General features: G+C 55.2%; 4 protein-coding genes across 4 annotated transcripts; 3 read left to right on the top strand and 1 right to left on the bottom strand.

Annotated features, from left to right (window-relative positions):
- Nucleotides 1–1,295: 1,295 nt before the first annotated feature.
- CORC01_13448 (aminotransferase class I and II) lies at nucleotides 1,296–2,577 on the top strand (the record flags this gene model as incomplete). Its single annotated transcript, XM_022625065.1, has 2 exons — nucleotides 1,296–1,799; nucleotides 1,864–2,577. 2 exons carry the CDS (start codon nucleotides 1,296–1,298, stop codon nucleotides 2,575–2,577), a joined length of 1,218 nt encoding a protein of 405 aa, XP_022468421.1.
- A 2,192-nt stretch (nucleotides 2,578–4,769) lies between these two features.
- CORC01_13447 (isocitrate/isopropylmalate dehydrogenase) lies at nucleotides 4,770–5,915 on the bottom strand (the record flags this gene model as incomplete). Its single annotated transcript, XM_022625064.1, has 2 exons — nucleotides 4,770–5,815; nucleotides 5,891–5,915. 2 exons carry the CDS (start codon nucleotides 5,913–5,915, stop codon nucleotides 4,770–4,772), a joined length of 1,071 nt encoding a protein of 356 aa, XP_022468420.1.
- Nucleotides 5,916–6,301: 386 nt separating this feature from the next.
- CORC01_13446 (uncharacterized protein) lies at nucleotides 6,302–6,544 on the top strand (the record flags this gene model as incomplete). The annotated part of the gene is made up of 1 exon (XM_022625063.1): nucleotides 6,302–6,544. One exon carries the CDS (start codon nucleotides 6,302–6,304, stop codon nucleotides 6,542–6,544), a length of 243 nt encoding a protein of 80 aa, XP_022468419.1.
- A 2,834-nt stretch (nucleotides 6,545–9,378) lies between these two features.
- CORC01_13445 (uncharacterized protein) lies at nucleotides 9,379–11,304 on the top strand (the record flags this gene model as incomplete). Its single annotated transcript, XM_022625062.1, has 2 exons — nucleotides 9,379–9,469; nucleotides 9,635–11,304. The coding sequence occupies 2 exons, from the start codon at nucleotides 9,379–9,381 to the stop codon at nucleotides 11,302–11,304; spliced, it is 1,761 nt and encodes a 586-aa protein (XP_022468418.1).
- Nucleotides 11,305–11,781: the final 477 nt, after the last annotated feature.

The raw sequence follows: 11,781 nt of genomic DNA, 5'->3' as shown, positions 1-11,781 counted from the left end.
TCCACTGGTTTTCGGTACCTGGAAACCTCAACAGCTTAGCCCATGCTCTGCCCAATGCAGACGAGCAGACAGGGAGTACGCCTGCGAGCTACGGGATCCATGAGCATTACACTCTGCGACCTCCCACTCACCACCAGCGACCTCGACATTGAAACGCCACGGTACAATGCAATCGCAGATCTAAGCGTCAAGTCAGGCAGCAGGCATGTACATCTCGTGCTGTCCGACCCTAAGGCTGATCTGCAAGCTGCAGTGTACGCAGTCCGGCCCTATCCCTCCATATGACCATATAGAGTAGGCACATTTATCCGTGATCCGACTGACACGACGAGACTAAACTGGAGTACTCTGGAGTGCTTCGTTCCGGACATGGCGCACCCATCCACCAGAGTACAGATGACGGCTCGCAGCAGGAACTCTCGCCAGTAGCCTCCCGAGAAATGTCGGGCCTGTTCGCTGGTCGGGTGTAGCTGCAGGTCGCCCCTTCAACATAAAAGACCATTGCCATCAGCTGGGCAGGTCGAGAAGAATGAATTGGATGATTCTCGTACATGTTATGGCTGACTGGGAACAAGAATTTGACACCGACACCGACACCGAACGACACCAAAATCAGTTCCTGGGACGCAACCTTTCGTCTCCGAAGCGCTTGTTGGTGACGCTGGAAGCTCCAGCCGCAGCTCGAGTCCGATCGATCTCGTTGCTTTACCAGCTACCTTGGGTTGGCTCCCTGCATTAAGCACAACCACAGTCAGGTACCCAACAACACCGGCTTATACTTTTCTCTATTAAGACAATCCGATCCCGCGCATCTGTGCCCACGGATGGTCTTCCTAGTGGCCGACGGTGTACAATGCGCACCCTGTTGACGGGCCTTTGACATGCGTTAGGCCTGGGGCGCCGCCGTGTGCTCAAAGTGTCCAATGTCTCCGAAGACGTATCCCGTCCGTGCTGATACGCAGGATTGGAACTAGCCGCCTTACGTACGAAGTTGAATAGACTGTGAGAGTGTGCTACGCATGTGTGTGTGTGTGTGTGTGTGTGTGTGTGTGTGAGAAAAGTGACTATGACTCTCGTTTGAGATCTCAGTTTCCCATAATCCCGCCAGCCTTGGCATTGTATCAATTCAGCCCGGTGCAAATCGCAAAAGCCTCGCTCCTCCACGTAGCGACCATACTCTCACTCTCTCACTAAGTTATTGCTGTCCAGTAGTCATTCTTTCCTCGGCTCAACATCCTGAAGCCCCTCCAATAAGCCGCACCACACACAGCCTACCCTTCCGCCCCCTTCCAACAATGGTCCGGATATCGGCGTTCGACGTGGAACAGTGGATGGACGAGTACGAGACCACCCCGGGCTGCCTCAACATCGCCGAGACCTGCGCCGCTTCCGTCTCCGTCAATGACCTGGTCGCCCTCTCCGAAGACAAGCACGCGCCCAGCCCCGTCGACTTTTCCACAAAGCTCGTCTACGGCCCCATCCGCGGCTCCGCCCCGCTCCGTCAGAGGGTTGCGGCGCTCTGTGGCGGCGGTGGCGGCGGCGGGGCCGGCTCGGATTCGGGCGTGCTCTGTGAAGACGACGTGCTCATCACGCAAGGCGCCATCGGTGCCAATTTCCTGCTACTATACACCTTGGTGAATCCGGGCGACCATGTGATATGCGTGTATCCTACGTATCAGCAGCTGTACGGCGTACCTGAGAGCCTCGGCGCCGACGTCTCACTATGGCGGCTCAAGGGGGAGAATAGCTTCGTGCCCGACGTCGCTGAACTCGAGGCCCTCGTCAAGCCCAACACAAAGGTTCTGTTCTTCGACGTTCACTCTGCCCTCGACAAACTTTTCAGAAACTAACTCGTTTCACCAGATGATCATCATCAACAACCCAAACAACCCAACCGGTGCGCCAATCCCAACGCCCATCCTCGCATCCATCGTCGCCTTCGCCAAAACCCGGGACATCATCATCTTCTCAGACGAAGTCTACCGGCCCCTATTCCACGACTTTTTCGACCACGCCGATGAAGTGCCTCCGCCCATTACCACCTTCGGCTACAACAAGGTCGTCGTGACGGGCTCCATGTCAAAGTCCTACGCCCTGGCCGGGATCCGCATCGGCTGGATCGCCTCCAGAGATAAGGCCATAATCCAGGCCATCGCCTCGGCTCGAGACTACACCACCATCAGCGTCTCCCAGATCGACGACCAGATCGCGTCGTACGCCCTGTCCAAGCCCGTATGGGAGCCGCTGCTGAGGCGGAACGTCGCCCTCGCGGTCACCAACAAGGCCCTGCTCGAGGCATTCATCAAGAAGCACGGGGACGTGTGCTCGTGGGTGAAGCCAAAGGCTGGTACGACTGCGTTTGTCCGCTTTACGCACAAGGGCGAGCCGGTTGACGACGTTCGTTTCTGTCTGGACGTGCTTGACAAGACGAATGTGTTTTTTGTGCCAGGTTCAAAGTGTTTCGGTCACGGCAAGGACTTTGCGGGCTATGTGAGGATCGGATATGTGTGTCATACCGAGGTGCTTGTGGAGGCTCTGGAGAAGCTCGATGCATACATGCGGAAAGACTTCACGTAGTAATTGATCTATGCTGAAGTCATCATAACGTCCTTCTAGTATGAGGCAGGTAGGCTATCTTATGATCACTTTCCCGAGGTGCTGTAGGTTGTCAATGCCAGTCTAGTGTGTTGCACACGCTCGTCAGTCAGTCCAAAGATTCGTTCTGTTCCTGAGCTGTATACTCAAGAGGCGATTATCTACACGTTTTGCAATATCAGGTCTCCCGATTAGAGCCTCCGTTGCCCCCTTTTGGAACACTCGAAAAGGCACCCACACTTTGATTTCCGGGAAATAAGGTCCCAAGTGGTACAAGGTACAGAGTCGTTGCATAGAGGCGGCCGGACAAGCTTGCAGCAGCGGCGCAAGTCACACGGTTCTGAGCTTCGAATTTCAATATCGTGAGATTTGGAGAAGACTATTGATCCGTCGCCACCGTTTCCCTTTCGAAAATGCTGACGTTCGAGCCGATAGCCTCAAGCCAAACGAGACACCGCCGGGGAAAGTTCTTTCTCACGACAATGAATGCTAGATCCGGGTCCTATCCCTTTCGGGAGCTACGCCTATACCTCGTAATCATTTGTGCCTGAGAAGCAACTGCTCATTAGATTTAGAGACCCAAAGCTTCTATGAGACTTGTATCGGCGGAAGGCTAGTGACCATGCTATTCTGTTATGTAAGCTATACAAACTGAGGAACGGTTGAGCTCGATGGATGCTATATGATAGCCTCTTCTGTTTCGATACCTGTCTGTGAGCCAATCTCTGCAATATCCTTAGATTCCAAACAGAAGGGGGCGGCACATATGACAGCTATCGCCCTCCTTATCTGTTAAAAAACACTCCTATGTAAGTTGGCACTCTACCTCGGCTGCTATTGATTCAATGCTTTGGGTTTCAAGTTGCATGTTCCATCCATTCAATTGTCTCCCGGTCTATAAGACTGTCAGTTGTCCTTGGGTCTCCCTCGTGAATGAACCACACACATAAGACGGGATCCAATTCGTGGACCACGCTTCAAAAATCAGACGTTGTGCTAATTTTTGGACTTTGGAGAGCCATGAGCCACTACCAGTAGGGGATGCGATGTCATCCCAAGCAGGAAAAGCGCCTGTTTGCCATTGCATGCTCAAGCGCCCAACCGTCTCCCCTTGTTCGGCCTAGTGATTCACAAAAAGCTGTGCACCAATACCGCTTCGATACTATATGTGTACAAACCTATCGGTCTAACGTCTTTTCTCAGTACTTGGTCAATATGTCGCTGGAGTCTCATCGATGGAGTGACGATAAGCAGCATTGTTGCAACAGTTGTTTCTGTAGAGTGTGAATTGCTCCATTGAGGAAAAGGTCCCAACGCCGTTCATCGTTGATAGATGGCGATTTTATCAAGGGGATTAGAATAATTGGCAATGGCCCATACTTTGACCTTCATCTTGCTAGTTCTATGTTGTCCGCGACGTAGACTCGATGTCGATACAGAACGGGGCTGAATCTCAGCTTTGCAACATGCCGGTTTCCCACCATTAACAAACCAGCTTCGACCCAAACGACTGCAGCGCAGGCTAATCATCTATGCGTGTACAGATCCCGGTCTTTGTTGCTGCCTGGCCACTGAAATCCATCAGGTGTGGGAAACGGCGTAGACGCGTGGTTCAAATTCATCGTCATAGGACGATCTCATGACACAACCCTTTGAGAATACGGGCAAGGTAGTTCGGCATATTACAAGTTCATACTACACCAAGTCATGCTAATTTGCTCTTCCGTCCAAGGTATTTGGCAGAGACCTTCCAGGATCATATTCAATTCAATCGGTCCAAGATGATCTGATCTGTGCAGCATAATCGCCATACCACATAAGTCTAGATAGTGCCTCGCATCATACCGAGCATGGCCGTCGTGGCCAAAACCTTCAAAACAGACACTCCATTCGGTTGGAACTGTTGGCTATCGAGGCATACGCGCTGTGTGTTATCCACACAGTGACTCAGAGCAACAGATCAGTTATTCTCCAGTCCCTAAACAGTATTCAAGTTCGCATGGCGCGACTTTCACGTAGGCATTGGAGCGAAAACGGATCAAGAAACATGTGCTTTTGGGTAATATGGTAGGTATCAAAGGCGCGACTACCGCCGCGTCGACTGCCATATCCAGTCCTCATGAGTTTATCCTCTCAAAAAATTCCCATCCAAATACAATTCACACCCACCCTCCTTACAGTCTGCGGAGGATATCTTCAACAACCTCATCGGTCTTGGCGGTGCCGCCCAGGTCGGGGCTGAGAAGCTTGCCCTCCTCGAGGTTCGCATCAACGGCGGCGTAAATCTTGGCGGCGGCGGTCTCCTCGTTGAGGAACTCGAGCATGAGGGCGGCGCTGCGGAGGGTGGCAATGGGGTTGGCAATGTTCTTGCCCTGGATGTCCGGGGCGCTGCCGTGGCAGGGCTCGCCAATGGCGAAGCCCTCGCCGACGTTGGCGCTGGGCACGAGGCCGAGGGAGCCGACGAGGGCGGCGGCGCCGTCGGAGAGGATGTCGCCGTACAGGTTCGGGGCGACGATGACGTCGTAGTCCTCGGGCTGGCGGAAGAGCTTGTAGACCATGGAGTCGACAATCTGCTCCTCGACGGAGATGGCGGCGAAGCGGGGGTCGGCGAGAGCGGCCTTGGAGGTGGCGCGGAAGAGGCCGTCGGTCTGGGAGAGGACGTTGGACTTGTGGGTGATTGTGACGAGGGGACCCTTGTGGATGCTGGCGGCGCCAGCGTCGCGGATCTTTTGGCGGCGGAGGGCGATCTCGCCGGCCATGGCGGCGATGCGGTGGGAGGCGTTCTGGGAGATGCGCTTGATGGCCTCGGCGACCTTGCCGTTGGGGCCGTCGTACGTCTTTTCCTCCTTGACGTAAAGGTCCTCGGTGTTCTCGCGGACGATGACCATGTCGATGGGCTTGGAGGCGGTCAAGACGGTCTTGACGGGGCGGACGTTGGCGTAGAGGTCGAGCTTCTTGCGCAGGGCGACGATGGGGGAGGAGTAGCCCTTGACGGGGGTGGTCGGGGAGGAGACGGCGCCGAAGAGGGCGCCATCGCACTCCTTCTTGAGGATCTCGACCGTCTTGTCGGGGAGGGCGGCACCCGTCTGCTCAAAGGTCTCGAAGCCGGCCTTGAGGTCGGTGAATTCGAACTTGAGGCCAAGGTAGGAGGGCAGGGCCTCGAGGACGCGCCGGCCGGCGGGGATGACCTCCTTGCCGATGCCGTCACCGGGGATGAGGCCTGTGAGATGGGGTGTTAGTCGGTGGGCTAAAGGGCCGAAAACAGGTCAATTGACTTGTTCAGAGGCTGTCTTACCGATTCTAAGAGTTCTGACAGACATGATGGGCGTCAATTGGCGTCCAAAGTGCTGATTTGGCGGCTGTATGAAGGATTGTTCAAACAGAAGCTCTGTTCGTGGGGAGAGTGAGTCGCAAAAGTTAAAAAAAAGCCCACGGTCGATATCGGAGGTACGGGTCAGCCACACCGAGGGCCGATCCGGCGAGCGATCAACGGGTGGTGGTCAACACTGACAAAACCCCCCAGGGTCCTCACTGCATCACCTTAGCAATGGTACGTACTCTGCGGATGTGCATCGGAGCTCTAAAACACGGCCGATTCCGCACTATTGCGTCAGGTCATGGTTGCATTGGGTGCAAAGTAGCACCAGAAGCGCGTCTTGGGAGTCGGGACTTTGTTTGATTCGCTTTCGCGTCACTCGACCGAGCCATGGGCTTTGGGTATCTTGCTTGGCTTGACTTTGGCAAGCCTGGGGCTTCATGCGCTGTCAGCCTCGATGTTTTCGGCATCCACCTCACTCTACCACTTGTCAACCTCGCTGCGGCGGACGTGCCGTCCACTGCGGACTACAAGGCAACGCGAGAAATGTTTTCTGAGACGGAGATTGTCTGTGCATGTTCGCCGCCGACCTACGGCCTTGGGATGGGCTGCACGCGGGAAGCCGGTCTGTAGGCGTATGAAAGAGCTCAATAGAGGGGCGTGAGTCACTGGACCAAGGACGATCCCCAAGCAGAACAAGGTACGAGAGAAATTTCCTCCCCACATTTTGCACTTCTTAGCGTGTTGGAGAGGAACGGTTCCCGAGGAGTCAAGCAGCGGGAAAAGGGCCCCCAAACTCGGTTCTTCCCTGTTGCTGTGAGCTTCCAGAAGTCGGGAGCTTCGCCTCGCGCCGGGGCGGTAGGACACCCCCAGAAGCTCTCCTCCTGGAGTCCTTGCTTCCCTCCGTGCCTCCGTCCCGAGATGGGAGATGATTTTCACTTGCCACTTCACTTGCCCCTGGTAGTGGACACAACAAGATACTGGCCTACTGTGTACAAAGAAACGGGGTCCCAGGCTCTAGTGTTGCAGATACACAACTTCTCCTCACTACTCGACGTGATGAACACGATGGGAGTTTTGAGGTAATCGATTTTATAATGGGGATGGGGCTTTCTTGCAGTTGCTGGAGCAGCCGGATATATGTGCAATTATGAGACGGGCTTGTCATGTCAACAATGCTAACTTTCCCCCCTTTCGCTAGTTGAATTTGTACCGTGTAAAATCTGCGCGTCTTTTTTTTTCTTCTTCTTCATCTTCAGTTCCTTTGTCCCCGCGCGTCTGAGGGGCCCGAGGAGGACCCCCTGTCTTTGAACGAATAATGCATTACGATTCTGGGCAACGGGCCAGAGCTAAGGTAGGCACGTAGGGTACTCTTTATCCGTACGTTAGGCGACAAAAGGCGGTAAGCCAAACCACAAGCAGCAACGCGATGGCTCTGCAGATACGCACCAATGCACAAAACGAATAGGAAGTTGTAGAGGTTATCTGAAACTACACGAGAGGGCTCTGCTCGAGACAACACGAGACAAAGCAACAGAGAAAAAGACGGAGAAAACGTTTGATGATTTGTCGTCAACGGCCACCAACCGTCCCGCCAACCACCTAGCCGGGTACACTTTTCTTCATCTTCTCCAATTTGCCCGTGCCCTGAACACTAACAGAGTTTCTCACTGAGGCTTTATGGCACGGCCGGCGTTGACACAATCACCCGTCCAGCTCAGAACGCCCATTTTAGGTGGGAGGGGTGTCACTGGGGACCAGCTGGCCTCTGCCTCGTCCTGGCTCTTGGACTCTTCGATTGGAGCCCAATGATGGATAATCAGAAGGACCTGGACTGGAAAAGGGGCCAGTGATGAGATCCCAGGGCTCTTTACCATTCACCACACACCACCCAAAATGATGAAACCAAAAGAGTCACTGTCAGGTTTGTCATTCACTCTCAGTCCTTGCGTCTTGTCTGGAGAAGCCGCAGGTCGACACCAGAGCAGTGGCCCGGAGGAAATGAGCTTCCTTCCAGAACCATGTTCTCTGGAAAATTGACCCCGGCTAGGCCAATGGGTTTCCCACTCGGGGTCCCTGCAGTCGAATTCGAGAAGCGAGAGAGGATGGCCCAGAGCGGCAGGGCCGGTGACACGGGTGGGTTACTGCAGCAGTGCATGCGTCCTGCAAGAGGAGGCGTATGTGCGCTCCTGTGCTATGTACATAAAGTAGTCGATGTGTAGATGCATAAATACTAGAGCAAGGTATCTTTTCTCCACTCGAGCTCAAGTAAGGCACCTTATTCGTACATAAGAGCTAGGTGTCTTACATAACATCCCACCGCCTTGTGAAGGTGTCAGGAGTGTAACTTGCATCTGGCAGGCTGGCGAGCGCGTCGGGACAATTGGTAGTGAGCATGTGCATCCATGGGAACCCCTGAAAACCAACCAGTCCGGTCTCTCGCACACCCCTCACCCATTGCCCCTATGATGAAGTGTACTGTGTCGTTACGGATGGACAAGACTGGATAAGGTAGTACAAAGAGCAGCGGATGTATGGCTAGCAGTGTCGAGATATAGGCGCGGTGGGCTCCTCTGGCTCGTTTGCATCGATCCAGTCACGCACATTGCCCAAATATCCACGTCGGCCGTCCCTTTCCCGCCTCTGATTATAATTATGATTATGGGGTGTCCGTAATTTAAATGCCAGCCCTGAAGGCCAGCGACCTTTCTTCCCCTTCTCGAACCACCCGCACCCGCACTCGCATCTTGTGCCCTGACGACCTTTCGACTCTCTCTGACTCTCCTCCCACCTACATCACTTGCAAGTTGAACCGTCTGCTGGTGTGAACGACACGGACACGCAAACGCGCGACTGGCTGCTTCACCTTACTCAACCTACCTACCGAGGCCTGGAGACGAGCGAGACTCTGGCTGAGACATCCAAACAACACATTGCCCAACACAAACTGCTACAACACCACCCAACGCAACAGCCGCAATCCCGCCGTCCTCTGTTTGACTGCTTCAACAACCAAACCCCCGACCATCCGTTGATCATGCATCTCCAGCTGTCATAGCAACTCGCTACTCCTCCAATCGTGCCCAACACCCAATCCTCCAGCCGTCGGGCAGTGTATGCCTCGCTCCGCTGCACTGACACCGCCGCGACGAGCCACCTTCTACCCCTGCGCCGTCTGCCTCGACCCACGAGAGCTGCGTCGCGACATTGTGTACCTGCCCTCCGACCACGATTTGCACTCCGACTCCTCCGCAGACAAAAGAACAGACCGGGCATGTGCCTTCCCTCTGGCAACATCAAACTCCCGAGTCCACCATTGTAGCCCACCACTCCTGGCGCACGCGATTCTTGCCTACAAACTTCAATCTCAAACCGAACCGCCTGTCGCAACTTCCATACACCCCTTACAGCTTCCTCCAACAACTTGGTGAAAAGACGTCGCTCGGTAGCGACCCAACACCGCCGCCATGTCAGCCGTCAAGAACCTCCGGGCCATGTTCGAGCAAAAAGCCGACTCGAGCCCCCCGGATCGGGGAAGGTCCCCTGGCCTCTCCTCCAGTAAGTTTCCCTGTCCTTCTTAGCTTTATTGCAATGCACGCAGCTGCTCTCCGGGAGTTCGGTTTGATAACCGCTTCCCGAGGCAGACGGCTACCTATGAGCTCGACTCCACAAACACCACATATCCATTGTGTATCCATTTTGGCTAACTTGATACCTCTGCAGACGGCACCGAAACCCCTCCTCCATCATCAACCCGCCCACTCTCCAAAATCCGAACTAGCTTTGTTGCCGTCGAAAAGGACGGAAGAGTAGGACTCCGCCGAGATCCAAGCAACGAGTCGAGCGTGTCCCAGCGAAGACTGAGCAGCCACACCGAGGGAGAGGCGTCTCTGTCTGGCCTCTCTGATAAGACAATGGCCACCGAGGACACCTCTGTGGGGTACAAGACAAACATTGTCGGCAGCCCCATCCCCGAGTCTCCTCGCCGTCCCGACACCGACAAGCCAACAAATGGAGCCTCACCTCGAGACTTGGGAGCCCTGAACAACCGCCTGAGCCAAAACCTTGATCAACACGTGGGTGTCGAGGCGCCTACACCAGAGCTGCTTCCAGGTGACCCGACGCAAATGTCACCCGAGAAACCCGTTGCCAATGGCACCGCCGCTACTAACACCGCCAGGACCGCAGCTCCTAAGGACTCTGCAAAGACCACTGCCAAGATCCCTGCCAGACTGGCACCTCCTGCTACCATCACGAGGGCAAAGACACCGCCTAGATCTCCAGTCACTGCCAAGGCCCCTACTACGGGAGCAGCAGGCTCGAAGCCGAGCGCCCCCAAGTCTCAGCACGACACGTCAAAGAAGCCGGCCGAGAAGACGGCGACGTCGACACCCAAGTCCGGCGCAAAACCGGCAGGCGCCGGCAAGAAACCCACCCCTGTGCAGGTCTCTCCCTCCAGCGGCATTGGTTTTGTCAAGCCCAAGGTCAAGTCGCCCACCAAGCCCGTGAAGCTGCCTGCTTCGCTGATGGCCCCAACTGCCGCATCCGTCCAGAAAGTCAAGGAGGCTCCCCGCGAGACTCTGTCGCGCGCCTCTGGTAACCAGGGCCGCCCGGCTAGCAGAGCGAGCGCGCCCGGTACTGCGGCGCCGCCCAAGACTCTGAAGCGTCAGAACTCAGTCATTAACCGGCCCCGGCCCAGCATTGGCCCGCCGCCAAAGAAGCCCCTTCAGGACCACCCCATTACCAAGAAGGAGAAGGAGGTCGACGAGGGCTTCCTGGCTCGCATGATGCGACCCACGGCGAGCTCAACCTCGAAGCTGTCAGAGAAGGCTCCCGTCACCCCTCCTAGAAGCCGAAGCGCAAAGCCAAGCAGTGCCAAGAAGGCTTCTGCCTCAAGGAGTCCCAAGAGAGCGCTCTCTAGGCCAGCAGCGGTGCGGGCAGGAAGCCGCACAGGCAGCCCTCTCGCCAGCAAGAAGGAGGCCCCAGTCAAGAAGGTCGTTGAGACTGCAGAGGCTGAGGCCATTGATGAGGCCCCAAGAACCCCAGAGGCCAAGGCACCGGCTACACCAGAGCCCATTACCAAGGAGGCTGTGACGGAAGCCAGCCCGGCCAAGGAGGCCGAGGTTGAGGCTCCCGTCGAGGACACTGAAAGTGCGGCATCTGAGCTGGAGGCCGTCGCTGAGGAGCGTGTTGAGGAGCCCGAGCTCGAAGACATCACGCAACAGACTGCGAAGCTCGGCCTCGAGGAGGAAGACACTGAGGACCAAGAGCTTAAGAGCCCGGATGAGTTCGAGGAACTGTTGGCCGATGAGAAGGAGTCTGCGGAGGGCAAGACAGAATCGGCTCCGGCCCCCGATGTGGCGACCACAGAAGTCAAGACTGGGACTGCATGAAAGAAGTCGTGTCGAAGAGTGGCGGAGGTGATTGTATAGTTTTAGAAACCATTGGGGTGTACCATGATACCTGACCGACAAAAAGGCGTAAATTACTTCTTGAGAGTTTTCAGGGTTCCGGAGCATGGAGAAGGTGGTGTCTGGAGCCCAAGATCAGTTATAAAGAATGAATATCACTCGAACAGAATTCCATTGATTCTTTGGACAGATGAACGGTTCGACGGGGTTACTGATTCTTTGCTCTACACTTGTGAACGCTGGCTCTTGGAAAGGCAGCTCGAGCTTTGTGACCCCTTAGAGTAGACACCGCTGAGACCTAGACGCGCAATAAAAAAGTGTCAAATGTGGTGTGTTCGTGTCTTCTCTAAAATACAACTTTTGTACAGTATATGGAGGACAAAGCTCCTACAGAGCTGCCGCGGGTTCGCTTCGAGGCCTGCCCTGTGGTGCCTTCTTTTTCCCAAGACTCCTCTTTTC

Source organism: Colletotrichum orchidophilum (genome assembly GCF_001831195.1).
Source record: "Colletotrichum orchidophilum strain IMI 309357 chromosome Unknown Scaffold_193.1, whole genome shotgun sequence".
Taxonomy (NCBI): domain Eukaryota; kingdom Fungi; phylum Ascomycota; class Sordariomycetes; order Glomerellales; family Glomerellaceae; genus Colletotrichum; species Colletotrichum orchidophilum.
The sequence above is the reverse complement of the archived record's forward strand: the minus strand, read 5'-3'. Positions and strand labels throughout refer to the sequence as shown.